At 61.4% G+C, this 18,996-nt stretch overlaps 1 protein-coding gene across 1 annotated transcript; it reads left to right on the forward strand.

Moving 5' to 3' along the window:
• Positions 1-3,900: 3,900 nt before the first annotated feature.
• Positions 3,901-17,310, forward strand: LIN28A (lin-28 homolog A). Its single transcript, XM_072918070.1, has 4 exons — positions 3,901-3,937; positions 5,087-5,265; positions 13,361-13,545; positions 14,655-17,310. The coding sequence occupies exons 1-4, from the start codon at positions 3,901-3,903 to the stop codon at positions 14,866-14,868; spliced, it is 615 nt and encodes a 204-aa protein (XP_072774171.1). The 3' UTR covers positions 14,869-17,310.
• Positions 17,311-18,996: the final 1,686 nt, after the last annotated feature.

Below are 18,996 nucleotides of genomic sequence, written 5' to 3' on the forward strand. Positions count from 1 at the left end.
GCTCCGCTCTGCCCGCAGCTGCAATGCGTTTGCAGCTCTCCGCGCTCCGGCCCTTCTGGAGTCTGGAGGCAATGAGGGCGAGGGGCTCTGGAGGTATCAGCCAGCTCAGCTTCCTTGGGATCACCCTGAGCAGGACTTTGAAGGAGGTTCTCCAGCACCCCAGGAAAGATGAAACCCCTGTTTGCCAGGCCACCAGTGAGAGGACGAAGATGCGGGAGAGGCGATGCTTTGGGAGGTGAGATTCAGCTGCTGGGGAGAGGCTCTGCCTTTCCTCAATATCCTGCTGTGCCCTCCTGGCTCCCCCAAACCAGGTTTCTCCCCCACTGCCTGGATTTCCTCTTGGGGGAGTGAGGTTTGAACGGGGCTGGGGGGATTTAAGGGGCAAGGGCAGACTTGTGAGCTCTGGTCTGGGGGGGTCTGCAGCCTCTGAGGAATATCCTTCAGCTATCGATTCCCCTTTATCAGGGAGCAGGAATATGCATGGGCTGAAATCCTGATCAATCCCCGCTCTGCAGCCGATCAATCAGCTGCTGCCCCAGGGCTTTTATCAAAGGGAGCTGCCGAATTTGGGCACAAGCCATCACTCCGGGCCAGGGGCAGGACTGTCTCCATCCTCCTGGGCACAGGCAGCGCCCCGCAGGGCACCCTCGGGAGCTCTCCTCACCCTCCCGTGCCAGGTGCCAGTGCCCCGGGCAGCCCATTTGGGACAGAGCAGGATGGCCCCGCTCCCTCCCCAGAGCTGTGGGGCACCCAGGGCCGGAGAGAGCCCCAGGGGAGCGTTTTTGGAGGGTTGGGAAGGCGCTGCCTGGTGAGGACACCCTCGGGGAGCACGCTGGTGCCAGTGTCCCCCCACCCCGTGTCCCCAGGCGAGCAGGGGGTGTGGGGGGCCGGGGGCAGGAGGAGAAGCTCCGTGGCCTCCGTTATTGATTGCTTGGTAGCCAAAGGTCAGCAGCGAGCGTGGAAGGGTGGGGAGGAGGGAGGTGGGGTGTGAGGGGCTCGCTGCCAGCCCTGGAGCGAGTGCCAGCCTGAGGCAGGGCAGGGGGAGCGCTCAGCATGGGCACCCACCGCTCCCCCTCGTGCCTCAGTTTCCCCAGCAGCAGATGGGCTGGCAGGACCGGACAGTGCCCACCAGGCTCCTGGGCTGGCTGGGGAAGGAGGTGGTGGAGGCTGCAGGAAAGGCTCTGTGCCCACAGGAGGGGGTGGAGGTGGGCCTGGCCGGCCTTGGAGGAGCTTTGTGCAGCCAGGAGGGCTGTGCCTTAGGGTGGGCAGGCAGAGGGATCCTTTTCCTTTGGCAGGAGCTCGGAGGCTGCTTTTGAGCCGATCAGCGATGGCAGTGACAGCGCTGGGAGATGGCGCTGGAGCCTCAGCCCAGATAAGATCATTTTCCACGGCACTTCGGGACCCCGGAGGGACTTGCAGCACCCTGGGGACACCGGTCCCGATTTCTGCCAGCGCTGGGACCCACGTGCCCGGGTGCTGCCCAGCCCCAGGGCTCATCCTGCCGGCTCAGGGCTCCGCTGGAGCCCCGGGGCAGCTCCGTGGGTCCGGCCCAGGGACAGCAGCACCGGCCCCGGGCTCACAGAGCTGCTGCCCTCGCCCCGGCCGTGCCGAGGGGAAGATTTACAGGCTGTCAGAGCCGGGGCCAGAGGTCAGCAGGGGTCAGAAAGTCCATTTCAGTGAGGTCACTGTCCACTTCTTTCAATCTAATGAAGCCATTATTTGTGAAAGCGGCCGCTTTGCCGGCTATTCCCTTGAAGCCGAGCAGGGCACAGCGACCGGCTCTGAAAGAACAGGAAGGAGTCCCCTTCCCTTCCCTTCCTCGTCTGCCATTCAACAGGCCCCGAAAACAAATACAGCACACACAGAAATACCGCACGGGGCCGGCGCTGCTGCGGGCTGGGCCGGCGGGGAAGGGTGGGATGGGATGGAAAGGGATGGAAGCGCCCCGAGCGGGGATGTGGCTGCATCGCGGGGCTGGAGAGCCACTGAGGATGGGCAGAAATCCGGGCACGCTGAGGGAGTTGCTGCTGCCTGCAAAGAGTTACAGGAAAATGCCTCTGGGGCTGCTGGTGGCTCCTGTCCGTCAGGAAGGGCTGCAGGGGGAGGCTGGTGCAGGGGGTGGGTGATTTTCTGAAGGATTCGTTGTGGAGAAAGCAAGAAAGAGCTCATTCCTCATCACATCCTTTCCCCGGGCCCTCCCCAAATCCCGAGTGAAACGGGGAGAGCTGGGCAGGAGAAGGGATGGAAGCAGGGATGAGAGGACGGGGCTGGAGCCGTTTGGAGGGTGGGTTATTTTCTCCCCTCCTGCCCCGGTTATCGCACGGCCGAGAGGAAAACGGGGATGGATGTGCAAGCCCTGCAGCCAGGAGAGGGGGCCAGACGCGCTCCTGCTCCCGGGATGGTCCCGGGATGGTCCCGGGATGTCCCGGGGCGCCACCCGAGCTGGCGCTGGGTACCAGCAGAGACGGGTAGCAGGAACAGGGACGGGCACCGTGGTTTCCTTCGTGCCAGGACTGCCACCAGCCCCGTCCCGGACCGGGAGTTCTGCGGCGGCCAGAGCCCGGCCAGGGATGGGAGTGGGGATCCCATAGGAAACCCTGACCAGACCCGTCCCTCCTTCTGCTGCAGGTGAGGTGCTGCTCCTCGGCTTTGGGGAATCGGCTCAGGACCGACGGTGAGACACCAGCGGAGCTTCCCGCCGGCCCGTTAAGGGCGGTGTGAAGGTGAGGGACACGCCGTGGCACCGGCTGGGGGTGAGTGGTGACACCTCCCGCTCCGTCTGTGCCCGTGGGACACGGATCCAGCGGCACCGCGAGTCCTGGCGGGCTGGGGCGCTCCCAGCAGCTCCCTTGGGTGCCTCCACCGAGAAAAACCGTCCTCTTCCTCCTCGTCCTCCTCTTCCTCCTGCTTTGCCGTCCGCCAGTGGGGTCCAGCGGGGCTGCTCGGCTCTGTGGGGAAGGGGCAACAAGGAGCCCCCGGTGTGCGGGGCAGGAGCGGGGGGAGGGAGAGGAAGAGCAGGGGGAGGGAGAGGAAGAGCAGGAGGAGGGAGAGGAAGAGCAGGAGGACGAAGGGCACCGCCAGGACCCTGGACAGGGCCGCCGCTTCAGCACCACGGCCAGCGGCAGCGGCCCCGCGGGCGGCTGAGGCCTCGCGCGGGGATTCCCCACGCGGGATTCCACCGGCAGCACCGGCCCGGCCCGGGGGACCCCCGCGGGTGACACCGCGGTCCCCGTGGCCGTGCCCCGTGAAACCGCGCGCTGACCCCGATGCTCCGCTCGGTGACACCACGCGGGACCGGCCCCGCGTGGGGCGGCCGCGGTGGGCGCAGACGCCGCCCCCGGCCCCGCCGCCCCTCGGCCGGGCCGGTTCGGGGGCACAGCCCGGGCGGGGCGGCGGGCGGCGCTGTGCCCCCGCGGCCGGGGCATTGTCCGCCGCCGGAAATGCGGCCGCTGGTCACTCGCCCTTTGTCCCCGCCCGGCCCGGGGGGCGCCGGGCCCCGGCACCGCCCCCGGTGCCGCCGGGCCGGGGGGAAGCGCGGCGCATCCGGGGGGCGCACGGTGCCGGGACGCGGGATGGGGCTGGGGGCGCAGGAAGAGCCCGGGGTCCCGCAAAGCCGCCCCCTCCTCCGCGCTGCTCCCCGTCCCACCGGGCCGCGGCTCGCAGGTGGCTCCGCTCGTGGGGAGGGGGCGCGGACGAACGGCGCGGCAGCTCCCGCCGGTGTCCGGGGGTCCCACCTCCAGCCCCCCCTCCCCGAGTGTCACCTCTTGCCTTGACAGGTGGCCTCGCCCCCAAGTGCCCGAAGTGTGGGGGGGTCGGCCCACAACCCCCCCCCCGCTGCAAATCCCTCCCGGAATGTGTCGCTATTAGCGGGGGGGTTAATTAGGATCACGTGGGGACGGGATGGCGGAGCAGGGCCCGGCGCCCCCCGGCCCCGCGGGTGGGTCCTGGGGGGGGCGGGGGCTGCTATTGTCTGCGAGAATTTGGGAGCCTTTGAAAAAACCCTCCCGCTCCCTCCCACCCCTATTGTTGGAGTGAAGATGGAGTCAAACCTCTCCCGGCTCCCTCCCGGCGGGGTCTAAGCTGGGTTTTTTTGTTGGTTTTTTTTTCCTCCTTTTTTTTTTTTCTTTTTTTTTCTTTTTTTTTTTTTTTTTTTTTTTTGGCTGGCCTGATACCCTCAAAGCTGGCCGAGGAGGAGGAGGGAGGAGGCGGTAACAGCCACAACTCGGAATTTGCAAGCGAGTGTCGGGATGGGGTCTGTTTCCAACCAGCAGTTTGCAGGTTAAGTTATATTATTGTCGCAGCCCGCCTCGGCTCCGCGATTATTAATAACGAGGGCAGAGCCCGGCTGGGGGGCGCGGGCCCCCCCCGACCCCGGCCCAGCCAGTCCCGCTGAGTCCCGGCAGCGCGGCCGGGCCCGCCGGGCCCCTCTGCCCCGCGCAGCGCTGGGGGTCGCAGGGGGGATTTATTGGGGGGTTTTTATCCCCCCTCCAGCCCCAGGATGACCCCAGAAGTTTGGGGCCGGTGGCGGCTGCCGGGGGTGTTTGGGAGCGGGGGTGGGACGGTGCAAGGGGGGGATGCTGACGGCAAGGGAGAGTTTCTCCAGCATGGCTTGCTGGGGGCAGGGGGGTTTCGGGTTGGGATTTTGGGGGAGTTTTTTGCCCTTTTTAAAAGTTCTGTTTTAATATTTTGATTTTAGAAACAATAATTTGGCTATTTTTTCGTTGCTCGACTGGTCTTTTTGTGTGTGTCTGGGATTGTTAATTTATTTTTTTTTCCCGTTTTTAACGTTTTTGAGGGAGAAACGGATTTAAAGCTCCCACTGCACGCACTGCCTGGGTGGTGCTGGCAGCAGCCGCCTTCGTTTCCTGGGGTGATCCCCGTACACACGTGGAGGCAGAGCTCACCTCTCTGATTTTTTTTTTTTTTTTTGGGCGGTTAGGGATTTTTTTTTTTACATTTTCCAGCCTGCACGGGGCACCCCGAGCAGGGTTGGAGGTTTCTGCCCGGCTGGGTGCGGGGCGGCTGGGCCGGGACACCCGCGGCTGCCCCAGCCCGCGGCTCAGCGGCTCCGTGGGTCTCTCGCCAGGTGCGAAGCCGGGCGAGGAACCGGCCGGAGACTCTCCCAAGGCCGAGAACGAGTCCCAACCCCTGCACGGCTCCGGCATCTGTAAGTGGTTCAACGTCCGCATGGGCTTCGGCTTCCTCTCCATGACCGCCAAGGGCGGCGCGACCCTGGACTCCCCCGTGGATGTCTTCGTGCACCAGGTACGGCCCGAGCCGGGGGCGCTGGGGAGGACAGGGCTGCACGCTCCGGAGGATGGAGGTGGGATGGGGACCCCCCTGCCGCCGCAACCGGGCTCCTCTCCCGGGACCGGCCCCGTAAGGCGATGCCGAGCGATTTCATTTTGCCGTCGTTGTTGGCTGAGGAGCCCCGCGGGGCCGGGGGGACGCACCGGAGAGGGGACCCGGGGAACGGGCGGCGTTACCCCGGTCCCCGCTGCCGGGATGCGGCGCTCGGAGCTCTCCCGCTGGAGCTCATCCCGGTCCCGGGCATCTCTGCCCGCGCCCTTTGTCCCGGTCGCGGGTGGCACAAAGGGTTTGTGTCCCCGCGGATCTGGGACAGTGACAGTCCCGTGTCCGGATCTGACCTTGCCGAGCGGGGAAGCCCCACGCGTGTCGGGAACCCCGCACCCAGGGAAGTCGTGGATTAGGGGCTGAAGTTCCTCGAACGGTCCGGATCTCTGGGGAGGATCTGCCGGGAGATCCGCCGGGGAAGGGGTTTGGAGACGGTGCCCAAAAACGGGGCCGGCGCTGGGAGGGGATGTGGGGCTCGTGCGGACGGGGCTCTGTGTGGTGCCCCTCACCTCGGGGCTGCCGTGGGGCTGGGGGGCAGAGCGAGCAAGAACCAAGGGGGCACGGGTGTTTTTGGAGCAAACACGGGGGGTTTGTGTGCGTGGTCGGTGCTGGCTCCGGGGAGTCCCGGGACCAGCCGCCTGCAGTGGCCGCTGCTCTTCAGGGGCCCAAAGCCCCCAAAACTGGGTCCATCCTCTGGGCAGGGGGTGCAGGACCGAGCCCCTGGGCTGCCAGAGCTCCTGGAGCTCCGGGGGTCGCTCACTCCCTACCCCCGAGCGAGGCCTCCAGGCAGGACTGGCAAGGAAATGATGGCCAGGGGAGATGCCAATTCTTCTCCCTTGGCTGTGACATGGGCAAAGCACCTTGGTAGGAGCTGCTATCCCAGGCACAGCTGGTTTTGGAGTCAAGGGCTCCAAATCAGCCAGGGGAAAACAGATCCTGGTGTTCTCCAGAGAGCAAATGGGCCTTTGCATCTCAATGCGGCCCAGCGGGACCCAGCGCTCCCGGGGAGAGCCTCCCGCCCTGCTCCTGGGGCTTTATTGCCCCCAGACAGTCTGGTTTCCTGATTGCTCCCGCTCACATTCCTGCAGGGGAAGGGAATGAGCTGGGGTGTCTCTGTCGGGAGCATCCCGATGCCCTGCAGCCTCTCGGTGCCCCCCGGTTTCTAAGGTCTGGGGAGATCCCAGAGATTGCAGCGTTTGGGAACTCTTGGGAAAAGTGGGAACTCTTGGGAAAAGTGGGAACTTTTGGGAAAAGCGACTTCTTCTGGGCAGCAGAGGGGCCCGGGGTGCGGGAGGCTCCCCTGCCGCAGCAAAGGGCTTTGCCCCACCAGAAGCTTTGGGCTGCTGGAGAATTCTTCTCCTCCGACTCGGGTTTCGCCTCCTGCTCCTCTCACTGGTGGCACAAAGTCTCTGCTCTCCTGCAGGAACAGCCGGAGCTGCTCCCGGTGTCTCTCCCTCTGCAGAGCATCTCCTTGCAGAGGGAACAGCTCATGCTGCCACCGCGGCCTCGCTGCTTTTGGGTGGCTTTGCAGGGACTCGGGTCCCTGTCCCGGTGCTGTCCCCACGCCCCCACCAGGGCGCTTCTCCAGAGCCCGCTCCGCTCCCGGGGAGGGAGTCAGGGCTGCCAGGGCAAAAGCCACCAAAAGCCAGGGGGGACGAGGCTCAGGGCTCCGTGTGCCCTGCCCAGCACCCAGCGCCCCAAACCGGCTTTGGGGCTTAACACTCCAGAGCCCCTCAAAACCCGCTCCTTCCCCTCTTCATTTACATATGTGAATGATGACCCACAGGAAGTAATTGTAGGAGAAAGAAGGGAATTGGCCTCTTTAGATCTATTAAATCACTTTATTACAGGAACCAGGTCTGAATGGCCCCTCTCTGCAGGGAGCGCGTCTCCATCTCCCTCTGCCTTTATCTGATCACAAAGAGATTAAAATCTCGGCAGGACAGGAGACTAACAGGGCTCCTTGGGGCTGCCTTTCCCTCGCATTGTGAGCTAAAAATGAGGCATTTGGGTTCAAATGCCTCCCCTGGACACTGGAGATGGATTCATTTGGGGGCTGTGAGGAGACAGGAGGGATGAGGCAGAGGGGAGCAGAGCAGATCGTCCCGGGGAGGTGAAGTGCTGAGCAGCACCCCTGAGGAGCTGGGGATCTTCAGGTGGCAGAGATTGGGCTGGTGGTGATGGTGAAGACCCCAAAGGTGCAGTGGTCCCCTCGGGATGCGGCTCCCAGGATCTGAGCATCACTCGCAGGAGTGCGGAGCTGCCTGGGAAGGCAACATGGAAAGAAAGAAAATCAGCTCTGGTTGGAGCTGGAGGAGCAGTGCTCACCAGCTGGGCTAGGATTTGGGTTGGGGTCTGGCTGGGGGCAGAGGGGAAGAGGATGTCCAGTGCCTGGAAATCGTTGCTCTGCATTTCTGAGCATTTCTCCAAGCCAGCAGGTTTAAATCCTTGCTAAATGCATTTACTTGGGTGGTTTTGTTCCTTCTGATGATTTTAGCGAGAAATTCTGCTGGGCACCGTGGGTACCCGCGGCTGCTGTGTTTGGTCTCTGGTGTCTGCGTGTCCTGGCAGGGACACAAAGCTGTGCCTGTGGTTAGAGCCGCTGGGGCCGGGATGTGGCACTCCCTGGGCAGTGTGGGACTCGCTGGGCACGGGAGAGGTTTCTGTCCCCGCTGGTCCCGCGTGGGTTCGGGCTGGCAGAGCAGCTCCAGCCCCAGGAGGGGATGGGGTGAGCGGGGTGGAAGTTTGGACACGGGTTTGGCTGAGCCCACCTGGGCTGTCACCCACCTGTGCCTCTGCCACCCCGCGCATGCGGCCACGATAATACAAATAATCATCCACGTCAGCGTGACGTGAGGTCTTAAAAAATAAAAATCGTGTTTGGAGGCCGCTCCAACGCTGAGTGTGCGGGAAAGGCAGAAGGGAGAGTTTCTCCGGCAGGGAGCAGGAGCCAGCCTCTCCCTGCTGCCTTCCCCTGGGCTGGGCTGCGGGGCAGGATCCGAGATCCGAGCGGGGCTTTGGGCTGTGCAGAGCTGGGGGGCAGCGGGGGGAAGGGGAATCCGTGATGCTCCATCCTCGAGGGACACGCGTGTGTCGGATCTCGCTTTTCCTGCTTCCCGTGTTGGCTCCGCAGCGCCAGGGTCACCCGCAGCGCTGCACATCCCTGGGGGAGAGATCGTGGAATCACGGATTAGTTTGGGTTGGAAGGGACCTTTAAAGGTCATTTAGTCCAACCCCCCTGCAAGGAGCAGGGAACTCCCGCAGAGATGCCCTGGGGTAGAAATGCTCGTTGGAATCTCTGCTTTTTTTGTGAGGGGAGAGGGGTAGCAGCAATTTCTTTGGTTTTGTTTATTCTGTGTGTTTTTTTTTTTTTTTTAAATAACCGCTAGAATGAAATTGTATTGGGCCGCTTGTGCGCCGCGTCCCTATGGGAAATACTGAAAGAGAGTGGCTTTATTCCACCCCTGAAACTCCCTCAAGACGCTCACACACACAAAAAAAGCCTCCTGTCTCTGTCTAAAGATTAACTGATGGCCGCAGGCACATCCCTTCCCCCAGCTCCCCCTCCCTGCCCCAGGGAGAGAAAACACCCTGGAATGGTCTCCTAGATAATATGGCCCAAATGAATGGGATTGCTGCCGGGATGGAGCCCTGGCCCTGCCGCCCCCACCTCCAGCCCCGTTTCCTTTTGCTGTTCCCTTATTCCTTAGAAAAGCGGGATGGAGCCGAAACCATCGTCGGGAGATGCGCGGCTGCTCCGGGCCCTGTTCCTGCTTTAGGACGGGAGCACAAAATTAATACACAGCCACTGATCCCAATTAGCTGCCCCTGGGAAGTGCAGGAGGGTTTTGGTGGGGGAAAAAAATACAACCAAAGGAGCTAAAAGGATTTAGGACAGGAAACTGATGGATTAAACTCTGTGGTAGATGCCTTTTTTTTTTTTTTTACCCCTCGGAGTTGGTATCTAGAGTTTAATTTTACTGACTTGTGGTGGGAAATTAGGAGCAAACATCGTTACTTTGGCAGGGGAATGTCTTTATTTTGATTTTAGTTGAAATCGGTAGGGGTCCTTAGGGATATCGCGCCAGATGACGGTGAGGGAGTCAGAGGAAAGCCTTGGTGATGTTTTGTTAAATCCTCTGTGCTCTCCGCGAGGGCTCCAAAGGCATCGCCCTCCTTATCTCCGCACCAGCGCCCCGGGCTGAGGCAGGACCCTCTTTGCCAAGCACATCCCCCGTTTCTGCGGGGTGCGGGAAGGGACATTCCTGCTCCCAGTCCTCCCCTCCTGAGCCAAAACCCAGCACCAGCACCTTCCCTGGAGCTTCTGGCACCGGGAGAAGATCTGGGGACAGGGAAGGGCTTTGCCTTTGGGGACGGGGACCGATCCGGGCAGGGCTGTGAAGGCAAAGGGGCATTTCCCTGCTGGGACTGAGGATTTGGGTCGCTGCTCCAGCCCAGTCCCGCCGGAATCTCCTCTGGGGAGATTGCCGTGGGGCAGTGCCCAGCTGAGGGGAGAGCTGCGGGACCGGCAGGACGAGGGGGCAGCGGGACAGGGACGAGGGAGCAGCGGGACAGGGACGAGGGAGCAGCGGGACAGGGACGCTGTGGCTCTGGGCACAGAGGGCTGCAGAGGAGGGTGGGGCTGCACCGTGCCTGGGGCACTGCCCTGGGTGCCAGCTGAGCCAGAGGTCACCGCGGACAGGGTACCCCAGTGATGGGGGCATGCCCCACCCCGGGGCTCAGCAGTCCCTGCACTGCTTTCCTGACCCTCCTCTGCAGAGTGGGGGAAACTGAGGCACAGGCACTGCCCGCAGCGGGGCTAGGCTACCTGAAACGCTCTGGGCAGGGCTCAGATGTAGCCCTGGCACAGCTTGGCACTGCCAGCAGTGTTCCTCCTTACCCCAGCACCCCAGCCCGGCTCGGGATCTCAGTTTGAAGGGCTCTGCAGAGCCGAGGTGCAGCGGCCGCTCCGCCCCAGGCCCCGCTGGACACAAAGATGGTTTGATTGAGTGGCCGCGGCTGCCTGGGAATAAACGTCCCCTTGTGTCGCGCTGGGGAGGCCGCGGGGACAATGGTGACCCCAGGACCCGGCGGGGCGGGGTGGGGAGAGCCAGAGCCCGGCAGCTCGGGGGGCAGCGGTGGGGTTTGGGGAGCCCCGCGGTGTCATCCCTTCAGGACGGGAAACGCGTCTGCCCGTGGCACCCGCGATGAGGGATTTCTGTGGGAGGAAGAGGAGGGATGAAGGCAGCCCGGGGTGGGCAGCGCTGGCCGCTCACGTGCTGCGGCTTTGTCTGCCGCAAACAACCGGGGATGCACAAATAACCGGGGATGCGCAAATAACCGGGGATGCGGGAGGGAGCGAGGGAAAGGGATGGGGAGAAGAGGAGAGGTGCCCGCTGCGGTGCCGGGGGTGAAGCTGCGCCAGCTCTGCCTCTGTCCCCTGTCCCTGGTGACCACAAGGACATCCTGGCGTTGGGCTGCCCTTCTTTTGGGATGGCAGCGCTTTGTGACAACCCAGGGCCACAGCGAAGCCATCCCCCCCGGGGACCCAGAGCCCAGCGCCCACGGGCACCGCCGATGTGTGCAGGGGCTGGAGGGGGTCGGGGGCCCGCGGCCACCCTTCCTCCCCCCGCCGGGGCCTGGAACTCCTGGAATTTGGGCAGCGGGAGCGCGGCCGCCGCCGGCCCTTTGTTCTCGCTGGCCGGTGGCTCCCGGCCCTGCCCTCCCCTGCGCTCCCCCATCCCCAGCATCCCCGGCTCGCTCCAATCCCCCCCTTCCTCTCTTTATTTTTTGGGGGGGGTGTGGGTGTGTGGAGGCCTGGGAAGGCTCCGGCTTTGTGTGTGGTGTGGGACAGGGGCTCTGGGCCCCTTCCTTTCAGATGCAGGAGGTATGCAGCTAATTCAATGGGCTGCAGTTTGATTACCTATCTGATAACAGAGGAATGCCAGCAATGTGTGTGTTTTGGGAAGGGGGCAGGGGGGATGCGCAGGGACCACCGGCCACTCTGCAGCCACATCAAAAGGCTGCGGCGGGGGGGTGGGAGGGCAGAGCTGGGACGCCCCAGCCTCTGTCCCCCCCCTTCCCTGGGGAGAAGGCGTTTCCTTTGGCCTTTTGGCGGAGGGGGCTGGGGGTGCTTGTCATCCTCGCCAGCTCCTGGAAAAATAAATCGCTTCCCCATCATGTTGTGGCAGCTTCTGCCCCATCCCTCCTGTTCCTCCGGGAGGGGGTGCCGGGTACAGGGGCTGGACTCTGGCCCTGGGGCGGCGGTGCCCGAGGTGGGGCTGAGCCGGGGGGCCCAGCCCGGGCACTGGGGTCCCCCCTGGCACGGCTCAGCTTTATCCCGAAGATCAGGGCTGAGCGCCTGGGAGTTTTCATCCCCGCAGTGTAAACACAGCTGGGCCAGCTGGGGCCGTAAATGCCCTGAGAGAGCCACGGGAGGTGCTTGGCCTCGTCCTGCGGCTCCCAGAGCTGCCTCCCGTGCCAGGGAGTGATGTTCAGCCCCTCCTCACCCCAAAACCCTGGGCTGCTGTGGGAATGGCGTAAATTGGGGTAAATCCGGGGTAGCTCCCGTTGCCCACATCACCCTGGGGTGGGTGGCCGAGCCGAGGTGCTGAGGCAGCTCTGGGATGTGCTGGTGCCTTGGGCACGGAGCTCCTGCACGGGGGATGCCCAGCACGGGGCAGCTGGGTTGGTGGTGGGGAGCAGTGATGGGTCACCGTGGGGCTTTGCCAGGGGCAGGTGGTGCTGGAACTGCCCTGGGTGGGCACTGGTGGCCGTGACACTCTGTCATGTCCTTGTTGTCATTTGGGACCTCAGAGCTCAGGGTTTGGCTCTCCCTTTAGGCAGCAGGAGCAGGTCAGAGAGCAAGGGAGGGTCCCTGTGGCCACTCTGGATCCCATCCCAGCAGCCAAGGGGATCCAGGGCCTGGGGGTGACTTGGCCCAGCACATGGGGTCTGTCCCACCCTGAGCTGGACCCCCAGGCACAGAAAGGGAGGGGGAAAGCAGCAGAAAAAGGGGCTCAAGGGTTGTTCCTCGAGCTCTTCTGCATTCCCACTTCTCTGATGCCCACGGCCACGTGGACATCCTGCAAAAAAAAATCACTCCTATAAGCCGCTCTGCTTTTACGTGGGGTGTTTCCTCGGGACTGCTGGTGAGATTTGGAGAGGGGCTGGGAGCAGAGCGGACAGCACTCACGGGAGCGGGGAGAACGGCAGAGCACGGCAGAGCCTGTGACGGGAGCTCTGGGCCATGAATGGGGGAGATGCTCCATTCACAAATGCAGGGTCGTGCCGCAGCCGCGCAGGCGTTGGGAATCCCCCGCGGCAGGAGCTGCTCCTCCCCAACCAGCGCATCCCCTTCTCCCGCTGCTCCTCCCCAACCAGCGCATCCCCTTCTCTCGCTGCTCCTCCCCAACCAGCGCATCCCCTTCTCTCGCTTCGTGCCCCCTCGCAGAGCTGCGGGTTCCGAGCTGGAGCAGCTGCCCGGGGGCAGAGCAGGCAGGATGCTCCCGGCAGGGATGCTCCCGGCACAGGGCGCTGAGAATTGCCATCCTTAGGGATTTGTTCTGCTAAAATGGACTTCTCAAAGCCAAGTGGGGTTTTCCTGTTACCTCACAACCCCCCCCTCCCCAGCCTGGGTTTTTCTGGGCTCCCCTGGTTTGACTGTGTGGTGATATCCGAGGTGGTATTCCTGGAAGGAATGGGAGAAGCTCCCAGCAGCGATAATCCTGTGCCAAATGGCTGCTTAATTAATTATTGTAGGCAGTCAAGGGGCTTGAGCTGGGCTGAGGGGGCCGGCAGTGCCAGCCTCAGCCCCCTGGCCTTGCCACAGGGCCTGCCAGGAGCGGGGTTTGTATCTTTGTGCAAAGCCTCGAGATTCTTTGGTATTTAAAGAAAAGCAGAACCCAGGGACAGGCAGAGGGGGACATCTTGCAGGAGCTTTGCACCGTGCCTGGAGAACACCCCAGCTCTGTGCTGACCCCCATCCTCTCCCTGTGCCCCCCAGAGCAAGCTCCACATGGAGGGTTTCCGCAGCCTGAAGGAGGGCGAAGCTGTCGAGTTCACCTTCAAGAAATCATCCAAAGGTCTGGAGTCCATCCGGGTGACCGGCCCCGGGGGCGTCTTCTGCATCGGCAGCGACCGGAGGCCCAAAGGGAAGAGCCTCCAGAAGCGCAGGTCGAAAGGAGATCGGTGAGGGCTGAGCCGGGGCTGGGGCTGAGCCCTGCGGGCACCGGGAGCTGCCCGGGCACCCCGGGGATGGGCACGGGGCCGGTGGGACGGGCAGTGACCCTTGGTCTGGGAAAGCAGCGTCCTGCGGTGCCTAATGAGCGGCAGATGCAGCTCGGTGGGGAAGGGGCAGGGGAGCAGCAGGGAGGGGCAGAGGTCAGGGGCACCCCAGGCAGTGTCCCCCTCGCCCGGGGAGCCCTGCTGGGCTGGGGGTTTGCTCCAAGAGAAACCCTTCCTTGTGGGAAGGAAACAGCCCGACGTCCTGACAGTGTCCCCCGTGTCCTGACAGTGTCTCCCACATCCTGACAGTGTCTCCCACGTCCTGACAGTGTCTCCCACGTCCTGACAGTGTCTCCCACATCCTGACAGTGTCCTGACAGTGTCTCCCGTGTCCTGACAGTGTCTCCCATATCCTGACAGTGCTTCCCACAGTGAGATGGGAACCCCAGGGCAAGTTTCTGACCAGCTCTTCATGCCCCCTCTCCCATCCTCTCCACCCCAGCTGCCTGGGGATGCCTCATCCCAGTTTTCCCAGTGGATGCTGTCCACCCCACTCAGCTCTTCTCATAAGCAGGTTTCTAAATTAATCAGAGAGGAATAGTGAAGGAAAATGAAAGAGAAAAGGGTTGTGGCCATCCTGTATGGATGCAGGATTTAAAATGGACACAAGGCCCCGGTGTGAGGGTGGCACCCATGGGACAAGTGCTGGGAGGCACAGCCCTGTGAGAAGCCACCCTTGGGGTTGTCCCCACACGATGACAGCTGGCGATGTCAGTTGTTCCTTTGCCTGTTCTGGGGCAGTGGGGTCTGGAGACACTGGATGGACACTGATGGAGCCAGAGGGGTGGAACCCCCCACATCCCGAATTTGTCCCCGGTGTGTGGCTTCAGTGCAGCGGTTTGCTGCCATCTCCTGGGTACCAGCAGCACCACGGAGCCCCAGCTGGGCTCTGCAGGGACCAACCCTGGGGCCACCACCCACCCCAAAAGCCAAGCCCAGCTCTGGCTGAGAAGCCAGATGGGCGGTGGTCACAGCATCCTCCCGCCTCATTTCGTTTCTCCTCCCCTCACCAGGTGCTACAACTGCGGTGGGCTGGACCACCACGCCAAGGAGTGCAAGCTCCCGCCGCAGCCCAAGAAGTGCCACTTCTGCCAGAGCATCAGCCACATGGTCGCCAACTGCCCCGCCAAAGCACAGCAGTCGCCCAGCTCGCAGGGCAAGCCCGCCTACTTCCGAGAGGAGGAGGACATGCACAGCTCGGCCCTCCTCCCCGAGACCCGGGAATGATGGTGGGTGGCAGCACAGGGGGCTTCCACCGGGATGAGAAGGCTTTGGCAAGGCAAGGGGAGCCTGGGAGGGCCGGTGGCAGTGCTGGCAGCGGGGACCTGGTGTCCCTGCACAGACCTTTCCCCCACGCCCAGGCTGGGAAAAGCCCCGTTAGCATCAGGATGGCTTGTTCCAAAACAGGGGAAGGCAGCACCCAACACACTTCTTCCCGCTAAAAATCCTGAACACACTTAATTCATCTTTAATCTTTTCCTAAGTTAAGGCAGGCAGTTGTGTCTCGGGGAGGAGGAGCAGAGGGGCATCATGCCAGGGAGGAGCTGGCGGCTCCTCGTTCTCCCGAGCTTCAAACAGGCTCGGCACGGCGGGGTGAGCTGGGGGGACCCCTCTGCCTGCCCGGGAGGGGGGCTGAGGGAAAGGGAGACGCCCGCGGGCCGGTCCCGCAGCTCCCTCTGCTCCTCCTGGCCTCTCACCTTCAGGGAGGTGTGAGGATTCATGGTTTTTCCACAGCTCCTCCATTGCTGACAGCAGAAGAGCCTGGATTTGGGCTCGGTCTGGCAGGAAATGGATCCTCTCCCAGGGCTGGAGTAACACCACCTGTCCGTGGGCTGCGAGCTGCAGCCTGGGGGAGAGCAATTCAAAGGAAAACCACTTTTTTTTCCCCTAATCCTCCTCAAGTGCCAGCCCAGAGAGAGCACGAGGTGTTTTCTGCAGCCAGCTCTTCTCCTCTCAGGCTTCTCCCAGCCTCGGGAAGGTGGAGCTGGGGACACACCCGTGCTGGGGACACACCTGTGCTGGGGACACACCTCTGCTCCTCCTGCCCATCCCACGCTGCCTCTGGGGCTGAGCCTCCCCAGGGACAGGGGACGGGGCTGTCCCCCCTTCCTACGGCCCTTCCCAAGTCTTGCCTTTATTTATTGGCCCCGGTGGACCCCCCCTTTTCCCGGGGAGCCCCCCGGCCGTGCCGAAGCCAAGGCCGAGTGAAAGCTGCACTAGGACGTGCGTGAATGACGTATCTTTGGGTTTGTTTGTTGTCTTTGTTTTGGGTTTGTTTTTTTTTTAATATAAATATTCTGGTTTTGTATTTTTGTATATTTTAATCTTTAAGAAAAGAAAAAGAAAAAAAAACAAAAAAAAAAAAAGGAGAGAAAGGACATAATTCCTGCAACTTATTCTCAGGTATTCGAGCAATCTCAGGGATAAAATGCCTCTGTAGCCCAGTGCTGGACAGAGAGGAGGGTTTTGCTAACAGCACAAAGAAATTATGAAGTTTGTATCAGAAGTGTAGATCTACCTCACTGGATGTTTGCTAGGTGGGCTGACGTGTTGTCGAGCTTTCCAAATGTGTTTTTTGGTATGTTTGGGATTTGTTTTCTTTGTAACTGTATTGTAATGGTCTCTTTCCCTTCCCCATGCACTGATGGAGGCATTCAGGTCTGTGGGTCCGTGTGTGGGGAGGGAGAAGCCAGGCAGTGCCATGGGCAGGGAACAGGCGCAGAGCCAGCTCCCAGCTCCTGGATTTCTCCCAGCCTGCTGGCTTTTGTCCTGTTTCTCTCTCCTGTTTATCCCCAGCTGATGGGAGCACTCCAGTGCACCCCGTGCCTGAGTCCTGCTGCCCGTGGGCTGGGATGTCACACAGGCTCCCAGCAGGCTGGGGGTCAGCATGGGGGTCCCAGCCCCATGCAGGGGGGCAGAGGAGGAGCAGACAGTGGCCAGGGAGTGTTGGGAGACAGGGTTACCCTCAGTCCTGCCCTTCCTCACCCTTGAGCTCAGGGCTGGCTGTCCATGGCCTCCCGGGACAGGGGACCCGGCTCCAAGTCCGAGGGAGGTGCAACTGCTCCATCCTTTTCTCCTTCCTGGCTTCCCTCAAATGCTGCCTCACCACGGCTAGGAGAAACTCTGGATCCCAGTTTTTGGGGTATGAACACTCCTCTTGCAGCCCAGGGGGTGGCTGGAGCCTTCCCAGGGAGGGCGGCTGGCCGGCTGTGGGCGCGTTCTCTGCTGGATTTTAGTAGCAGTAGGTTTAGTTGTGGGGCAGGGCTGGATCAGACAGGAGCACCGACCCCATCCCCAGGGATGGGGCACTCTGGGGGCACTCGCTGAGGCTGCTGGTGACCCACGTGGGCACTGAGGGATGGAGAGTGACCCCCAGTTGCTCCCTGCCCTGCTCCAGTAGTTTAGGGTGAGGTGGTGGTCTCTTCTTGGGAGAGGGGGGAAGGAATTTGATTTTTTTTTTACTAGCAACGGGATCTGTACAAAACTGCTTCAGGAAAACAGCTTTAGTCTGACGGGGTAAATGCAATAGAGCCTTGGGGGTGGCTCTTGGCCTCCCCTCGGCACCTCGGCTGTGCCAGGGAAACTGCTGCCCCCTTCACCCCTATATCTGCCCCCCCAGCTCCTGTGTCTGCCCCCTCACCCCTGTATCTGCCCCCAGTCCCTCTATCTGCCCCCTAATCCTTGTATCTGTCCCCCTAATTCCTGTATCTGCCCCCTAATTCCTGTGTCTGCCCCCCTAATCCCTGTATCTGCCCCCTCATCCCTGCGTCTGCCCCCCTCATCCCTGTATCTGCCCCCTAATTCCTGTATCTGCCCCCAATCCCTGTGTCTGTCCCCCCAGTTCTTGTATCTGCCCCCCCCAATCCCCATATCTGCCCCCAAATCCTGTCTCTGCCCCCCTCATCCCTGTCTATCCTCAAGAATCATGTAGGACCTTCCCCCCCCCGCTCCCACTTTAATGGTTTGGTGATTTCTCTGTCAGATGTCTAGTGTGTGTAAATACCTCTGTAAACCTTTCTATTCTCTCAGTATTCTCCTTGATTATTGTTTACAAAAATAAGAGGGAAAAAAAAAAAAAGAAAAAATGGAAAAAAAAATATTAAAATATCCAAAGCATCTACTAGGTTTTGGAGCAGGGAGATGGATCTGCTCTCCCACACAGAGCTGCCAGGTGGGAGCTCTGTAACCATCCCTGCCCTGGGCTGAAGCAAATAGGGAATCACTCAGGTTTCCCCCGGGGTGCTGGGATCTAAGAAAACAGGGATTTTTATCTGTGCTGGGAAGCCACACTGGAGGAGATGGGATTGATTGGCATCTCCTTGCTTGGCCATTGTGGTTCTTCCCTTCTGCTGACAACAATTAACTAAATTGCTGCATCATGGCCCACCCTGCCCACGGGCACTATGCATGAGGGGACAGGCAGGGAAGATGGGGCACGCTGCTCAGGGTCCTGCTGTGACACGGCAGTGTTTGAATGTATGAGAAATAAAACAAAGATGTCCCTCACAAGGGGGTGTCTGCCCTGGGGCGAAAGCCTCCAGTCCCAGAAATGTCCACGAGGAGACGGAAGAATGTAATCCATGTTTACTGCTAGCAACCAAAGCGTTCGTGTCAAACCCGTGAAGTTTTGTGGGGCGGGAGGGAGGGGATATGGGGTGGCTGTGTGTGCGTGGGGCTCAGGGTGACCCCTGAGTAGCTACTCACACTTCCCAAAGACGTTTCCTGACGGAGTCCCTGCAGCGACATCCTCAGCTCCTGCTGCTGCAGGTTTCCCCCCTTCTGCTCATTTTATTTGTGTTTTTGTACCAGCTATGTAAAATGTGGGGTTGGTTTGTTTTTTTTTTTTCTTTTCTGGAAAAAAAAAAAATTAATAAAGACCATGAGCAATGGCTGCTGGTGATGTTCTGTGTGTGGTTATTTGTGTTTTTCTCCCCTGGGGTTGAGGACACAGATCCCAAATGGGGGCAGGGGTGGTACTGGAACTGCAGCCCACCTCTCCTGCAGCAGCCACAGACCGCTTTGGGTGGAAGGGATGTTAAAGCCCATCCAATAATCCCACCCCTGCCATGGCAGGGACATCTTCCCTATCCCATGTCCTGGGACATTTCCAGGGATCCGGGAGCTGCTCTGGGCACCCTGTGCCTCCTCGCCCTCACAAAAGGAGAATTTCCTGCCAATCTCCCCGTACCCTCCGTCCCATTCCCCCGTGTCCTGTCTCCTGAGGGATATTTGAAGGAATTGTCCAGCGTGGAGAAGAGGAGGCTCAGGCGTGACCTTTATTGCTCTTTACAACTCCCTGAAGGGAGGTTGTGCACATCTGGGGGTTGCTCTCTTCCACCGGGCAGCACTGACAGA

This window comes from Taeniopygia guttata, chromosome 23 (assembly GCF_048771995.1).
Source record: "Taeniopygia guttata chromosome 23, bTaeGut7.mat, whole genome shotgun sequence".
NCBI classification, from domain to species: Eukaryota; Metazoa; Chordata; class Aves; order Passeriformes; family Estrildidae; genus Taeniopygia; species Taeniopygia guttata.